An 18470-nucleotide genomic window follows, 5' to 3' on the forward strand; every position below is an offset into this window, starting at 1 on the left:
GACCTCCATCTTAGAACTACATGTGTATTAACACCTTTCTAAAACACCTGCAGAAATCCTACTGACCTATAATGATTTCTTCAATCTTCTCCTTGGCAAGCAATTCTTCCTTCCTTTGTAAAAGCATGTCAAAATGGAGCAGTAGAGCTTTACCAATATTTTCTGATGACTTAAAATGTTCACAGATAATCTTCAGGAAATGAAACCCAAGCGATTCTCTGTTCAATGAGACACAATTTTAAGTGGTGTGAATAAAATAACATTTTTAATTAACAAGGCGAAAGTCTGTTTGAGTATGAGCAAAACAGACAAGATAAAACTATATCTGAACTTAGTTAATATCATTAAATGTCTAAATAAGCCTATTGGTCAACAATAAATAATTTAATTTAATTTGTTTAACTTATCAAGCCACAAACATTTTCTTTTTATGAACACATAGAGTCAGATAATCATTTCTCTACTAATATCTAATTGGTTCTTTTTCTCCAAAACTTATGTCAGTTTATAAATATTGGAACATGTGATCCATAAAGTGAAGATACATGAACTGACATTACAAATTTACCAGTCCCTGTTCATGAGAACTTTTATGATATACTTCCTTAGCAACTTTCAAATATACCATACAGCACTGTTTACTATAGTCATCATGTACATTACATCCCCAGTATTTATTTATCTTATAACTGGAAGTTTCTACCTTTTGACCACCATCTCAAGTCATTATGCTGTATAGCTGAAACTTATACAGTGCTGAATGTCAATTATATCTCAATAAAACTGAAAGAAGAAAAAGAAATTTACCAATTCCCTCTGCCAACAATTCCTTTAAAAATTTATTTATGCTTATTACACAAATAATAGACCAGTAGATAATGATTATTTTAAATGCAAACAGTTCATGGATTGGAAGACTTAATATTGTTAAGATGGTAATACTCCCAAAGTGATCTACAGAGGTAATGCAATCCCTATGAAAATCCCACTGACATTTTTTGCAGAAATGAAAAACTCCATCCTAAAAATCAAACAGAATATCAAGGTACCCAGAAAAGCCAAAACAATCCTGAAACAGAAGAACAAAGGTGGAGGACTCATACTTCATGACTTCAAAATTTACTACAAAGATTCAATAATCAAAATAATGTGGTACTGGCATAAAGACACAAATACACCAATGGAATAGAATAGAGTCTAGAAATAAATTCTCACATACATGGTCAAATGATTTTCGACAAAGGTGCCAAGAGCATTCCATGGAGGAAAAAAACCATCTTGTCAATAAACGGTGCAGGGACAACAGGATATCCATAAGCAAAAGAATGAAATTGGACCTTTACCTTACATCATATACAAAAACGAACTCCAAACGGATCAAAGACCTAAATGGAAGAGCTAAAATATAAAACTTTTAGAAGAAAATATAAGGGAAAAATCTTTACAACACTGGATTTGGCAATGATTTCTTTGATATAACACCAAAAGCACAAGTAACAAAAGTAAAAATAAACTGGACTACATCAAAATTTTTAAATTTTGTGTATCAAAGAACACAATCAACAGAGTTGAAAAGGCAACCTATGAAATGGGAGAAAATATTTGCAAATCATACGTAAGATGCACAGTTAATATCCATATATATAAAGAACTCCTAAAACTCAACAACAAAAAATCAACTGACTTAAAAATGGGCAAAGGGCTTGAACAGACATTTTTCCAAAGAAGATATACAAGTGGCAAAAATCACATGAAATACTTGACATCACTAATCATTAGGGAAATGCAAATCAAAGCCACAATGAGATACACCTGAACCCATTAGAATGGCCACTGTCACAAAAACAAAAAATAACAAGTGTTGGCAAGAATGTGAGAATACTGGAGACCTGTGCACTGTTGCTGGGAATGTAAAATGGTGCAACCACTATGGAAAACAGTATGGTGATTCCTTTAAAAAATTAAAAACAGAATTTCCATATGATCTACTAATTCTACTTCTGGGTATAAACCCAAAATAACTGAATGCAGGGTCTCAAAGAAATATTTTTACACCCACTTGCATAGCAGTATTATTCACGATAGCCAAAAGGTGCAAGTAATACAAGTCTCCATCGACAGATGAATGGATAAACAAAATGAAGTATATACACACAGTGGAATGTTATTCAGCCTTTCAAAAGGAGGAAATTCTGACACATGCTACAACACGGATGAACCTTGAGGACACTATGCTAAATGAAATACAATAGTAACAAAAGGAAAACTAGTGTATGATTTCACTAATATGAGGTACTTACAGTAGTCAAATTCATAGAGACGGAAAGTAGAATGGTGTATGCCAGGGACTGGGAAAGGGGAGAATAGGGACTTGCTGCTTAATGGGTACAAAGTTTTAAATGTGCAAGACGAAAAGAGCTCTGGAGTTTGGTTAATGTACTTAACACTATGAATGTTAATTGTAACAAACTTAACAATGTGAATGTACTTAACGCTGATGAACTGTACACTTAAAAATAGTTAACATGGTATGTTTCATGCTTTGTGTATTTTACCACAATTTAAAACTTCAAAAAAATTTTAATTAAAAAATGAAAATATCATAAATCGGTGTTGAGCTTTTCTGCATCTATTGAAATGATCATATGGTTTTTATTCTTCAATTTGTTAATGTGGTGTATCACACTGATTCATTTGCATATACTGAAGAATCCTTGCATCCCTGAGATAAATCCCACTTGATCAAGGTGTATGATCCTTTTAATGTGTTGTTGGATTCAGTTTGCTAGTATTTTGTTGAGGATTTTAGCATCTCTGTTCATCAGTGATACTGGCCTGTAATTTCCTTTTTGGGGGATATCTTTGTCTCATTTTGGTATCAGGGTGATGGTGGCCTCATAAAATGAGCTTGGGAGTGTTCCTTCCTCTGCAAATTTTTGGAAGAGTTTCAGAAGAGTAGGTGTTAACTCTTCTATTAATGTCTCACAGACTTCACCTGTGAAGCCATCTGGTCTTGGACTTTTGTTTGTTGTAAGACTTTTAATCACAGTTTCAATTTCAGTACTTCTGACTGGTCTGTTCATATTTTCTATTTCTTCCTGGCTCAGACCTAGAAGGTTGTATCTTTCTAAGAATTTGTCCATTTCTTCTGGTTGTCCATTTTACTGGCATATAGTTGCTTGTAGTAATCTCTCATGATCCTTTGTATTTCTGTGGTATCTGATATAACACTTCCTTTTTCGTCTCTAATTTTATTGATTTAATTCCTCTCCCTCTTTTTCTTGATGAGTCCGGCTAAAGGTTTATAAATTTTGTTCATCTTCTCAAAAAACCAGCTTTCAGTTTCATTGATCTTTGCTGCTATTGTCTTCATCTCCATTTCATTTATTTCTGCTGTGATTTTTATGATTTCATTCCTTCTACTAACTATAGGTTTTGTTTGTCTTCTTTCTCTGGTTGCTTTAGGTGTGAGGATAGGTGGTTTATTTGAGATTTTTCTTGTTTCTTGAAGTAAGATTGTATTGCTATAAACTTCTCTCTTAGAACTGCTTTTGCAGTGTCCCATAAGTTTCGGATTGCTGTGTTTGTCTCTAGGTATTTTTTGATTTTGATTTCTTTCTTCAGTGAGCCATTGAATACGTAACAACATATTGTTAGCCTCCATGGGTTTGTGGTTTTTTACAGTCTTTTTTTCCTGTAACTGATTTCTAATCTCATAGTGCTGTCCAGAAAGTGGGCTTAGAGGGAAACTACCTCAACATAATAAAGGCCATATATGACAAACGTACAGCTAACACAATACTCAATGGTAAAAAGGTGAAAGCATTTCCTCTAGGATCAGTAACAAGACAAGGAGGTCCACTCTCGCCACTTGTATTGAACATAGTTTCGGAAGTCCTAGCCATGGCTATCAGAGAAGAAGAAGAAATAAAAGGAATCCAAGGGGCTTCCCTGGTGGCGCAGTGGTTGAGAGTCCGCCTGCCGATGCAGGGGACACGGGTTCGTGCCCCAGTCTGGGAAGATCCCACATGCCGCGGAGCGGCTAGGCCCGTGAGCCATGGCTGCTGGGCCTGCGCGTCCAGAGCCTGTGCTCCGCAACGGGAGAGGCCACAGCAGTGAGAAGCCCACGTAATGCAAAAAAAAAAAAAAGGAATCCAAACTGGAAAAGAAGTAAAACTGTCACTGTTTGCAGATGACATGATACTATACATAGAAAAATCCTAAAGATGCTACTAGAAAACTACTAGAGTTCATCAATGAATTTGGTAAAGTTTCACAATAGAAAACTAATACACAGAAATCTCTTGCATTCCTATACACTAACAGTGAAAGATCAGAAAGATAGATTAAGGAAACAATCCCATTTACCACTGCAACAAAAAGAATAAAATACCTATGAATAAACCTACTTAAAGAGGCAAAAGACCTGTACTCAGAAAACTACAAGATACTGATGAAAGAAATCAAGGTGACACAGATGGAGAGATATATCATGTTCTTGGATTGGAAGAATCAACATTGTGAAAATGACTCTACTACCCAAAGCAATCTACAGATTCAATGCAATCCCTATCGAACTACCAATGGCATTTTTCACAGAACAAGAACAAAAAATTTCACAATTTGTTGGAAACACAAAAGACCCCAAAGAGCCAAAGCAATCTTGAGAAAGAAAAACGGAGCTGGAGGAATCAGGCTCCCTGACTTCAGACTATACTACAAAGCTACAGTAATCAGGACAGTATGGTACTGGCACAAAAACAGAAATATAGATCAATGGAACAGGATAAAAGTCCAGAGATAAATCCATGCACTTATGGTCACCAAATCTATGACAAAGGAGGTAAGAATATACAATGGAGAAAAGACAGTCTCTCCAATAAGTGGTGCTGCAAAAACTGGGCAGCTGTATGTAAAAGAATGAAATTAGAACACATGCTAACACTGTACACAAAAATAAAATCAAAATGGATTAAAGACCTAAATGTAAGGCTGGATACTATAAAACTCTTAGAGGAAAACATAGGCAGAAGACTCTTTGACATAAATAGTAGCAGGATCTTTTTTGATCCACCTCCTAGAGGAATGAAAATAAAAACAAAAATAAACAAATGTGATCTTACTAAACTTAAAAGGTTTTGCACAGCAAAGGAAACCATGAACAAAACGAAAAGACAACCCTCAGAATGGGAGAAAATATTTGAAAACAAAACAACTGACAAGGGATTAATCTCCAAAATATACAGACAGCGCACACAGCTCAATATCAGAAAAACAAACTACCCAATCAAAAAATGGGTGGAAGATCTAAATAGACATTTCTCCAAGGAAAACATACAGATGGCTAAAAACCACATGAAAAGATGCTCAACATCACTAATTATTAGAGAAATGAAAATCAAAGCTACAGTGAGGTATCACCTCACACGAGTCAAAATGGCCATCATCAAAAAGTCTACAAGTAATAAATGCTGGAGAGGATGTGCCTAAAAGGGAACCCTCCTACACTGTTGGTGGGAATGTAAACTGGTACAGCCACTATGGAGAACAGTATGGAGGATCCTTAAAAAATGGAAAATAGAGCTACCATATGATCCAGCAATCCCACTCCTGGGCATATAACCTGAGAAAACCATAATTCAAAAAGAGTCATGTGGGGCTTCCCTGGTGGCGCAATGGTTGAGAGTCCGCCTGCCGATGCAGGGGACACGGGTTCGTGCCCCGGTCTGGGAGGATCCCATGTGCCGCGGAGCAGCTGGGCCCGTGAGCCATGGCTGCTGAGCCTGCGCGTCCGGAGCCTGTGCTCCGCAACGGGAGAGACCACAGCAGTGAGAGGCCTGCGTACTGCAAAAAAAAAAAAAAGAGTCATGTACCACAATATTCACTGCAGCACTATTTACAACAGCCAAGACATGGAAGCAACCTTATTGTCCACTGACAGATAAATGGATAAAGAAGATGTGGTACATATATACAATGGAATATTACTCAGCCATAAAAAGAAACAAAATTGAGTTATTTGTATTGAGGTGGATAGACCTAGAGTGTGTCATACAGAGTGAAGTAAGTCAGAAAGAGAAAAACAAATACCATATTTTAACACATATATATGGAATCTAAAAAAACAAACAAACATGGTTTTGAAGAACCTAGGGGCGGGAAAGGAATAAAGATGCAGATGTAGAGAATGGACTTGAGGACTTGGGGAGGGGAAGGGGAAGCTGGGATGAAGTGAGAGATTGGCATGGACATATATAGACTACCTAATGTAAAACAGATAGCTAGTGGGAAATAGCCGCATAGTACAGGGAGATCAGCTCAGTGCTTTGTGCCCGCCTAGAGGAGTGGGATAGGTACGGTGGGAGGGAGATGCAAGAGGGAGGAGATATGGGGATGTATGTATACATATAGCTGATTCACTTTGTTATACAGCAGAAACTAACACACCATTGTAAAGCAATTATATTCCAATAAAGATATTAAAAAAGACTGCCAGATATGTAATCAAGCTTTATTATTAACTGAATGATTGTACAAGCATGCTAACATAGTACAAACCTGTAAAAAATAGAAGCTGTATTTTAAATTTGAAATCTAAAAATATAAACACTTAATTTATCAAATTTTCCTTTTGAAACTGATTATCTTCTTGATTTGGAAATAGAAAACGGAAACTTTTTCTTCTACACCAATATGTCAGTGTCCACACATACTGATAGGGAAGAAGTAGATACCTAAATGGAAATTTGGATAATGTTATCAATAAGAAAGTAGATGAATGAGCGATGACTGACCAAAAGCAGTAAATGTCTACTACATCTGATATTCCATATTTGTCTAATTAGAATTTAGTACCACACTGTAGTGCAGGTCAATTTGTAGTTCTTTATTCACATTAGTAATATTAATTGAGAAAGGCAAAATAAACAATATTTTTCACTATTATAATGTTGGAAATCAGAAAACGTATTCTTAAGAATTCAATCTTCAAATCTAAAACTTTGAGTATGTAGTTCAGGTAATCACTTCCATCTTTGGAAATCAATTTCAGCAGAGAAAAGTGAGTCAGATTAGTCCCTGCCAAATGAGTTTCCCAAAGAAACGACTTCACTAAGAACATGTGAATTTAAATTTACATTCATTTACTTACTGCATTTGTAGAGACATTCAGAGTGTTTACATGAGTTGTCATATTCACCACAGAGGTCAAGTCTTTGAGCTGAGGCAGAGGTTTTTCCCATAGATGACGCGAGTAAGTTTAATTATTTCAACAGTTCAAAAAGATCTCTTTAGCACCTGTCATGGATGCTGTGTTGCATCACCCAGATTTTCCCTTCAACACTAAAATATTTATTTCCAGGTTGCTCTTTAGGAATTACCTAGGCTGAAGAGAGCTACCTCATCCAAGGTTATGCTCCCTTCCCAAGGCAGCTGGCATCCAATGACTAGTAAACACTGGGCTAGATCTGGTTTTCTCACCCTAACTGAGGACAATTCTGAATGGCCATTCCAGCTTCAGAGCATCCCATGGGGGAAAGCTGAAGCCTTATGGTGACTTTACATCAGCCCAACTTCTCCCTTTACCTAGTCCTGCCTCCTTTCCTTTCCCTCATAGGTGTTGATCCTGAGACCACCCCTTAACAAATTATCTGTACACTAATCTCCATCTTTAAAATCCGCTTCTAGGGTAACCCAACATGTGACAGCACCACATCCAACTAAGCCCCTTAAGCTCCAAGAAGTAGAGGCAACTACTCTACTGTGCATCGAATTCACCCAGCAAAGCAATCATCTCTGTTGAAGCCACAGAAGAATATCCAGTATACATGTGTTATTACTACATCCACATGTTTCATTTTTAGCTTTTTAGCACAGTGTTTCCTGGTAAATTATACAATTAATAGACTTGTCTTATATTCTGAAAAAATACTTCCACCTTGGATTTAACTTCCAAATCAAGATTTATCCTAATAACTAACCACTGCAGAAATATATCCTGTAGTCACACACAAATTGTTTTCATCAATCTACATTAAACTTATACGACACAGGTACTATGTTCAAAAGTTCTGTCTTATCAAAATTTTCATTGACACCACAAGTAAATATGCTTTACTGTGCAGTATTACATATGTCCATGCAACAGAAACACCACAAATAACTCTTTTAAAGCAACCTATCTAATAAATTATCAGTCATACCTTCAACATGCCAAACAGCAGCATTTCTGGTTAGATTTACACTTGAAACTTAAGAATACATTTTATGACTCACTCAGTAGATGCACTTTTGTAACTTGTCATCTTTAAAAGGGTTTAACGCCTGGGCAATTGTTTTCCTTAATATAAAACTATATAGGGCTTCCCTGGTGGCGCAGTGGTTGAGAGTCCGCCTGCCGATGCAGGGGACACGGGTTCGTGCCCCGGTCTGGGAAGATCCCACATGCCGCGGAGCATGGAAATTTGGATAATGTTATCAATAAGAAAGTAGAAAAAAAATTCTGAAAAAGAAGAACAAAGCTGGAGAACTCATATTAACTGATTTCAAAACTTACCACAAAATAACAGTTAAAAAAAAAGCAATGGAAGAGAACAGAATACACAGAAATAAACTCACATATATATTCAAATGATTTTTGACAAGAGTGCCAAGACCATTCAATGGGGAAAAGACAGTCTTCTCAACAAATGATGCTGAGAAAACTAGTATCACATGCAAAAGAATGAAGTTGGACCCTTACTTTACACCATGTACAAAAATTAACTGAAAATGGATCCATGACCTAAATGTTAAGACCTAAAACTATAAAACTCCTAGAAGAAAACAAAGGGGGAAATCTTCATGTCATTGGATTTGTTAATGATTTCTTAGATATGACACAAAAAGAACAGGAAACAAACAAACAAAAAAACCACAAATTGGATTTTATGAAAAATTTTGCATCAGCAAGCACTATCAACAGAGTAAAAAGGCAACCCACAGAATGGAAGAAAATATTTGCAAATGATTTATATGATAAAGGATTGATATCCAGAATACATAGAGAACTCCTAAAACTCAACATTAAAAACCAAACGACTTGATTAAAAAATAGGCAGAGGACTAAAACAGACATTTCTCCAAAGAAGATACACAAATGGCCAAAAATGACATGAAAAGATGGTCAACATGACGAGTCATTAAGGAAATGCAAATCAAAACTACATGATACCACCACCTCACACTCATTAGGATGGCTACTAATATATTTTTTTAAAAAGTTGATAAGAATGTAGAGAAATTGGAACTCTTGGGTACTGTTGGTGGGAATGCACAATGGTACATCCACTGTGAAAGCAGTATGACAGTTCCTCAAAAAATTAAAGACAGAATTACATTATCCAGCAGTTCCACTTCTGGGCATATAACCAAAAGAATCGAAAGCATGTTCTCAAAGAAATATTTTTACACCCACATTCACAGCAGCATTAGTCATAATAGCTAAAACATGGAAGTTTTATCTTCCATCAGTAAATAAATGGATAAGCAAAATGTGGTACATACATACAATGGAATATTCTTAAGCCTTAAAAAGGAACAAAATTCTGACACATGCTACAACATGGGTGAAACTTGAGGACATTATGTTAAGTGAAATGAGTCAGTCACAAAAAGACAAATACTATATGATTCCACTTAAATAATGTACCTAGAGTAGTCAAATTCATAGAGATGAAAAGTAGAAAGGTGGTTGCCAAGGACTGGGAGAAGTGGGGAGCAGAGAATTTATTGTTTAATGGGTAAAGAGTTTCAGTTTTGCAAGATGAAAAGAGTTCTGGAGATGGACTGTGATGATGTTTGCAGAATATAAATGTACTTGTTACCAATGAAGTGTACACTTTATGATTAGTATAGTAAGTTATGTGTATTTTACCACAATAAAAGAAACTGGGAAATAGTTTTACTGGGACACAGCCACCCACATTTGTTTATATATTGTCTATAGCTGCTTTTGCACTATAATGGCAGAGTTGGGGAGTTGTGACAGAAACTGTGTGGCCGAAAATCTAAAATATATACTATCTTGTCCTTTAAGAATAAGTCTGCTAATCTGAATTAAATGAAGACAGGTGGGCATGCCTATGAAATCTGAGGATGACATAAACTGGGAGGAGTAGTTAATATACTGCATGACAGAATCAAAATTCACAAAAATCAGAACTGAAAAAAAATAGGCTGCAACAATCAGGTTGAAACTTAACAGCTTATGAAGTATGTATGAGATAACAGAAAATATATGTTGGTCTCTGCCCCCAATTCTTAGAACTGAGCTTCTACAGCCCTTGTAATTTCCTAAAGTGATAAGAACACTAGGAGCATTGTTAAAATGTCCATACTGCCCAAAGCAATCTACAGATTTAATGCAATCCCTATCAAAATACCCATGACATCTTTCACAGAACTGGAACAAAAAATCCTAAAATTTATATGGAACCACAAAAGACTGCAAACAGTCAAAACAATCTTGAGAAAAAAGAATAAAGTTGGAGGTATCACACTCCCTGACTTCAGGCTATACTACAAAGCTACAGTAATCAAAACAGTATGGTACTGGCACAAACACAGACACATAGATCAATGCAACAGAATAGAGAGCCCAGAAATAAACCCACGCACCTGTGGTCAATTAATCTACAACAAAGGAGGCAAAACTATACAATGGAGAAAAGACAGTCTCTTCCACAACTGGTGCTGGGAAAACTGGATAGCTACATGTAAAAGAATGGAATTAGAACATTTTCTCAGACAATATACAAAAATAAATTCAACATGGATTAAAGACCTAAACGTTAAGACTGGAAATTATAAAACTCCTAGAAGAAAATATAGGCAGAACACTCTTTGACATAAATAGTAGCAGTTATTTTTTTGGATCTGTCTCCTAAGGCAAAGGAAACAGAAGCAAAAATAAACAAATGGGACCTAATTAAGTAAAAGCTCTTGCACAGCAAAGGAAACCATCAACAAAATGAAAAGATAACCTACTGAACAGGAGAAAATATTCGCAAATGATATGACCAATAGGGGTTAAGATGCAAAATATATCAACAGCTCATACAACTCAATATCAAGAAAACAAACAACCTGATTAAAAAAAGGGCAGAGGACCTGAACAGACATTTTTCCAAAGAAGACACACAGATGGCCAACAGGCACATGAAAGATGCCCAACATCACTAATCATCAGAGAAATGCAAATCAAAACCACACTGAGATGTCACCTCACGCCCGTCGGAATGGCTATGACCAAAAAGACCACAAATAACTAACGTTGGTGAGGATGTAGAGAAAAGGGAACCCTCCTGCACTGTTGGTGGGAATGTAAATTGGTGCAGCCACTGTGAAAAACAGTATGGAGGTTCCTCAAAAAACTAAAAATAGAACTACCATATGATCCAGAAATTCCACTCCTAGGTATATATTCAAAACAAACAAAAACACTAATTCGAAAAGATACATGCATCCCAATGTTCATAGCAGCATTATTTACAACTGCCAAGATATAGAAGCAACCCATCAACAGATAAATGGATAAAGAAGATGTGGTATATATATAAAATGGAATGTTTCTCAGCCATAAAAAAGAATGAAATCTTGCCATTGCAACAACATAGATGGACTTAGAGGGCATTATGCTTAATGAAATAGGTCAGACATAGAAAGACCAATACTGTATGTTATCACTTACATGTGGAATCTAAAAACTAAAATGAATGAATGTAACAAAACAGAAATAGACTCACATATATAGAAAACAGAGTAGTGGTTACCAATGAGGAGAGGGAAGTGGGTAGTGGCAAACAGGGGTAGGGGATTAAGAGGCACGAACTACTATGTATGAAATAAATAAGCTACAAGGATATATTGTACACCACAGGGAATATAGTCAGTATTTTATAATAACTTTAAATGGAGTATAATCTATAAAAATATTGGATCACTATGTTGTACACCTGACACTAATATTGTAAATCAACTATACTTCAATTTAAAAAATTAAAAAAATTAAACAAAACAGTGGTTCTCAGAACCACCTGGGGGACTAATATAGAATACAGAGGTCTGGGCTTGTTGGAGTAAGGTAGGGCCTGATCCCTCTGTTTTTACCACATTCGCAAGTGATTATTTTTTAATAAGCTTTATTGAGGTATAATTCACATACCATACAATTCATCCATTTAAAGTATATGATTCAATGGTTTTTAGTATATTCCCAGAGTTGTGCAACCATTATACAATTTTAGAACATTTTCATTATACCAAAAAGAGACCCTATGCCCATTAGTAGTTACTCCCCATATCCGCCCAGTTCTCAAAGCCCTAGGCAACTACATATCTACTATCTGCTTCTATAAATGTGCCTGTTCTGGAAATATCATATAAATGGAATGATACAATATGTGGTCTTTGTGACTGGCTTCTTTCACTTAGCATGTTTTTAAGGTTCATCCATGTTATAACATGTATCAGTACTCTGTTTCTTTTTATTGCCAAATGAGTATACTACATTTTGTTTATCTTTTCATCAGTTGATAGACATTTTGGTTGTTTCCACATTTGATTATTTAAAATAATGCTGTGGGCTTCCCTGGTGGCGCAGTGGTTGAGAGTCCGCCTGCCTATGCAGGAGACACGGGTTCGTGCCCCGGTCCGGGAAGATCCCACATGCCGAGGAGCGGCTGGGCCTGTGAGCCATGGCCGCTGAGCCTGCGCGTCTGGAGCCTGTGCTCCGCAACGGGAGAGGCCACAACAGTGAGAGGCCCGCGTACCGCCAAAAAAAAAAAAAAATAAAATAATGCTGTTATGAACACTCATATGCACGTGTTTGTATGGACACGTTTCCTGTTTAACTTAGAAGTGGAACTGCTGGGTCATATGGTAACTCTATTTAACTTATTGAGGAACTAACAGGCTGTTTCCAAAGTGGCTGCACCATTTTACATTCCCACCACCAGTGTATGAGGGTTACAATTTTTCCACATCCTTGTCAATTTCTGTTATTATCTATCGTTTTGATTACAGCCATCCTAGTAGTGTGAAGCAGTTTCTCATTGTGGTTTTGATTTGCATTTCCCTGATGGCTAACAATGTTGAGCATCTTTTCAAGTGATTCCCCAGTAACTGTGATGAACACTGAAGTCTGAAAACCACTAAGAGGTCTGCAAGTACATTAAGGTCCCTTTTGACATTAATGATCCCATGAGGATAGAGCCAGAGAGGTATATCATTTGCAGAACTACACTTGCACATGCCTTCCTGTTCCACATGCCACTGGCCTACAAGTTAACCTAGTCAACTCCTGTTTTATAAAACCCTATCTTACTCCTTTCTTATTTATTTAAAAAAATTTTAATATAAATTTTAAAATTGACTTGACTATGGATGGTTTAAATCATTTAAGCAAGCAGTTCCATCTTCTAATTTGATTAGCACAATGGCAAATGTTGTGCTCTGCGAATATGGATGGAGGGAGATAGATAGATAGATATAGACAGATAGATATAATTCAATATATGTTAATGGAAACCTTAGAAAAATGTTAGTCTTTAAAGAAAAGAAAATCATTTCTTCTATACCTTTCATGATACATCAGCAGTTTAGCAATGTTCAGACAGAAGTCTAAAGACATGTCACGATGTAGTATTTCCATGACAGCTAACAAATAGAACAAAGGAAATAATCACATTAGTTTCACTTTTTAGGAACCTTACCTATTTTCAATAATTTTCCTCTGTTCAAAATCTACTTTCTAAATGTTTGCCATATACCATGTCTTGCCTAACAATTTACCAAAGTCTTTTTATATAGCAATAATATCCAATGCTAGAGAGAGTGCAGTAAAACAGGCAAAGTTAACTTTTTGAAAAGCAATTTGACTACTATCTGCTAAGAACACAGTGGATAAAAGCTTGGGATCTGAAGTCAGACAGATCCATATTTGAAACCACTTTCCACTTTCATGGCCATAGGCAAGTTACTTAGTTTTTCTGCACTGTAGTTTTGTCATCTGTAAAGTGGGGAACAAATCACCAACCTCTCAGGGCTGATGAGAGAGTTACATGAGATAATGTATGTAAATTACATAGCAAAGGACCTAGCACTTAGTAAGCATTCAGTAAATGAAAGTTGCTATTATTATTATTCCCTTTACTTCAGAAAGTGTACTTCTGAAAATTCATCTGAAATAAATGTGGGGAAATGTAATGAACAGGATATTAAAAGCAATATAAGTTATAACAACAATAAAAAGGACATATACTGAATGTCCACTGTAGGGTAGTGATAAACTACTATGCAACCATTAAAATTGTTAAGTATGAAATAAAACTGTTTTGCATTTAAAAAATGAATATGCACCAATATGAAAAATGGTTATAAGATTAGTAAAAAAACAAAATTGGAAAACAAAGGCTGTCTGTACTATATAGTCACAATTCTATAAAACAAGCAAATTAATATAGAAAAATACTGAAAATAAATCATCAAATTTTTAAAAGTGATTGTGTTTAGATTATTTATTCGAAAAATAACTGATGAGTGTATTCTCTGTGCCAGGAACTGTGCTTGGTGCTGGGAATCCAGAAGTGGACAAAACACACAAAAATCTCTGCTGCCAAGGAGGTGATATTCCAGTGGATGGTGGACAATGGATATTTTTAGTATTTTCCAAAAACTTCCTTAATGGGTATGTGCTACCTTTTCATAATAAAAAATTATATATTTTTAATTTCTACTTTTCCTACTATAAAAAATACCAGTGAAGTTCTAATGAAAAACAACAGTTAGGTTGACCATTCTTTTTTTAAAAAAAAAAAATAAATGTATTTATTTTTGGCTATGTTGGGTCTTTGTTGTTGTGCACGGGCTTTCTCTAGCTGTGGCGAGTGGGGACTACTCGCTGCAGTGCACAGGCTTCTCATTGCGGTGGCCTCTCTTGTTGCAGAGCACGAGCTCTAGGCACGTGGGCTTCAGTAGTTGTGGCTCGCAGGCTCAGTAGCTGTGGCTCACAGGCTCTAGAGCGCAGGTTCAGTAGTTGTGGCACACGGGCTTAGTTACTCCACGGCATGTGGGATCTTCCCGGACCAGGGCTCGAATCCGTGTCCCCTGCATTGGCAGGTGGATTCTTAACCACTGCACCACCAGGGAAGCCCAGGTCGACCATTCTTAAAGTATTTTCATTAGCAAAGAAATGAACAGATTATAAAAATGCAAGTTTCATATATACTTTTTTCTAATTTATTTATTTTTGGGTGCGTTGGGTCTTTGTTGCTGCGCGTGGGCTTTCTCTAGTTGCGGCAAGTGGGGGCTACTCTTCATTGTGATATGTGGGCTTCTCAGTGCAATGGCTTCTCTTGTTGTGGAGCATGGGCTCTAGGCGCGGGTTTCAGTAGCTCTGGCTTGTGGGCTTAACAGCTGTGGCTCATGGGCTCTAGAGCACAGGCTCAGTAGTTGTGGCGCACGGGCTTAGTTGCTTCAGGGCATGTGGGATCTTCCTAGACCAGGGCTCGAACCCGTGTCCCCTGCATTGGCAGGCAGATTCTTAACCACTGCGCCACCAGGGAAGTCCCCATATATACTTTTAATACAAAGTGAAAAATAATTTTATTATTTTAAACTATAGAAAACTTAAATTCATGAAGTTTCCTAGTTTGTAATCTGATGTTGCAACTCTATCATGAGCATCTAGATTGAGTTAAGTAAAAACAATCTGGAAATAAAGAAAAATTTCATTTTAAACTCTGTTTCTTTTCTACATTTTGATAAAAAAACTGTAATGGGGAATTCTAGTCCAAAATTAATCAACTTAAAACTAGGTGACTCCAATAATCTCTCTGATCTTCCCATATTATATTTGCTTGAGTGACTATTCCTTTAATTAGTTTGTTGGTTTGTTTATTCCTGTACTGCAAAAAAAGAGGAGTTGTCTTTCTGGCTCCTAATAAATTTCAACCTGTGTATATCTGAGCTGATACTGTTACCTAGAGATGCAGAATCCTCTATATATTTCAGCTTCTGAGGTCTCTTAGTGATTGGCTAATATTCTAGAAGTCACAGAAAGTTTCAGCAGTACTAAATTGGCACTAAATTTAGAGCAACTTCCAAATCTGATTACTGTCCTACTTATTATAAATTGTTATTATTTATTGGATAATCAGTTATTATACTAACAAATAATTTTATATAGTAAAAATGCAGCTCTATAGTACAATTAAATTTTTTTTTTAAAGTTCTGCTTTTTTTTAATTTATTTATTTATTTATTTATTTATTTATTTATTTATGGCTGTGTTAGGTCTTCGTTTCTGTGCGAGGGCTTTCTCTAGTTGCGGCAAGCGGGGGCCACTCTTCATCGCGATGCGCGGGCCTCTCACTATTGCGGCCTCTTTTGTTGCGGAGCACAGGCTCCAGACGCGCAGGCTCAGTAGTTATGGATCACGGGCCTAGTTGCTCCGCGGCATGTGGGATCTTCCCAGACCAGGGCTCGAACCCATGTCCCCTGCATCGGCAGGCGGATTCTTAACCACTGCGCCACCAGGGAAACCCAGTACAATTAAATTTTTATGCAGTAAAAAAATAAAGCATGTATACATTAAAAAAATTTAGAGTAAATTATTTTTATGACTAAACATAACTGAAATGCTGTTAAGGGGCCAGTGTGCATAGAGATATTATGCCTCACTTAATTCATCTATATAGTAGTAATAACAACAATAATAATAACTACAAAACAGGTAATATTTATTGCACACTAACTATGTACCAGGCATGGAACTAAATGCTTTACATACTTTTTCTCATAGGATTCTCAAAACAACACAGTGAGGTAGACATTAATATTACATTTCTTTTAAAGATGAAGAAACTGAAGTACAGAAAAGTTAAGTCACTTGCCAAATGACCCACAGCTGTGTATCAGGATGTTTATGTTGTGATGTGTACATTCTAGTCCCTTGAGAATTTTGAAAAACAAATAGCAATATTTATACAAGTAATTATAAAAAGGCACAGCATTACAAAGGCTTTTTCTATCAATAGGTTATCTTTCTTCATGGTGGGCAGGTTGGGCAGCTGCAATTTTCTGCTAGACTAAAGGAAAACTGATAGCTTTTATTCAGCTCTTTTTTACTACTTGTTAAATTTGCTACTATTCTCTCTTCCTTCTCCTTTTCTTCCTGACTGACAGTCTTATGTGCTCAATTTCCTTCTCAGTCACCATCAAATTATACCTATGCTAGTATACTACAGAAGATCTTACATTGAACAAATTGGTGTTAATATTTCAAAATTGTGTACTCTTCACACACAAAGATGTTACTTACCTCCAAGAAATTCTTCATTAGCTGTTTCATACTTCAAGAGGATTTTCATCTTTAAGAAAAGCCCACTTGGAGTTAAATGTTCCTATTTTAGACAAAGAAATCACAATGATATTAACACTGTGAAATGTTAAAGACAATTTTCAAGTAATTGCCTGTTTTATTCAACCACAGCAAGATGTATCATGATCAAAGGAAATCAAAATTATAAAAAATCAAATCATAACATCCGGTCTATTCCTGAGGATATTTTCTGGTATTCTATTCAATCTAAATGAAATAGTAAAAGGAAAAGAACATGTAAACATTTCTATTGAGTGGCAAGCATTTAATGGCAAGGTCAATACTTAAACTGTGAGAATGTTAAGACCATATTTTTGTCTTGGTAAGCAAAACTCCAAACATCAATTAGGTTTGTTTTCTTTTGAGACTTTAATAACAACGAAGGTCCTTTGCAAACAATGGATGAATGAAATAGAAAACATATTGTCTTTCCTATAGGATACACCTATCATATTTACTATTAATGACAATGTACTCTGAATGGTTTTTCCAAGTCCTTGCTAGTTGGACCTGCTTCCACTTTTGCCTGACAGTGTACATCTTTAAACAGCAGTCTACGATTAAAAGTGCAGTCTAGGTTCACAGAATAGAATTTTTCTCTCTACAATGTCAATTAACCTCTACATGAACATTGTACTCATTAGCTCCAAGCTCTGCAAAAAATTACAGTGATTCATGGGTGAGATGCCTGAAGAATGGAAAGTTAGGGAAAAAGTAACTACTGGTATTAAAAGCATTTTCAAATAAAGATAATATCAGTACAAAGAATAAACTAAGATTGCATTATAATTATAACTTATTGCATTACCACCTTTCGTAACGGGCATGTTGGAATATCTCTTCGGCTCAAGACATATTCCACATATTAGCAATGAACAATCCAAAAGTGAAGTTAAGAAAATAATTCCATTTATAATAGCATCAAAAAGAATAAAATACATAGGAATAAATTTTAAAAATAAGGGCAAGACTTCTATACTGAAACTACAAAACATTATTGAAAGAAATTAAAGATCTAAATAAATAAAAATACATCCCATATTCCTGATTG

General features: G+C 35.9%; 1 protein-coding gene across 1 annotated transcript in view; it reads right to left on the minus strand.

The window, feature by feature from the left end:
* TEX11 (testis expressed 11) overlaps positions 1–18470 on the minus strand; it is a gene marked incomplete at both ends in the record, with an annotated part of 339675 nt that overhangs the window by 159139 nt on the left and 162066 nt on the right. The window contains 3 exons of the mRNA XM_079728048.1: positions 67–218; positions 13617–13695; positions 17360–17441. Of these exons, the coding sequence (XP_079584174.1) occupies positions 67–218; positions 13617–13695; positions 17360–17441 (313 nt within the window). The remainder of the gene's footprint in view (positions 1–66; positions 219–13616; positions 13696–17359; positions 17442–18470) is intronic.

Source organism: Hyperoodon ampullatus, assembly GCF_949752795.1.
Source record: "Hyperoodon ampullatus genome assembly, chromosome: X".
Classification (NCBI taxonomy): domain Eukaryota; kingdom Metazoa; phylum Chordata; class Mammalia; order Artiodactyla; family Ziphiidae; genus Hyperoodon; species Hyperoodon ampullatus.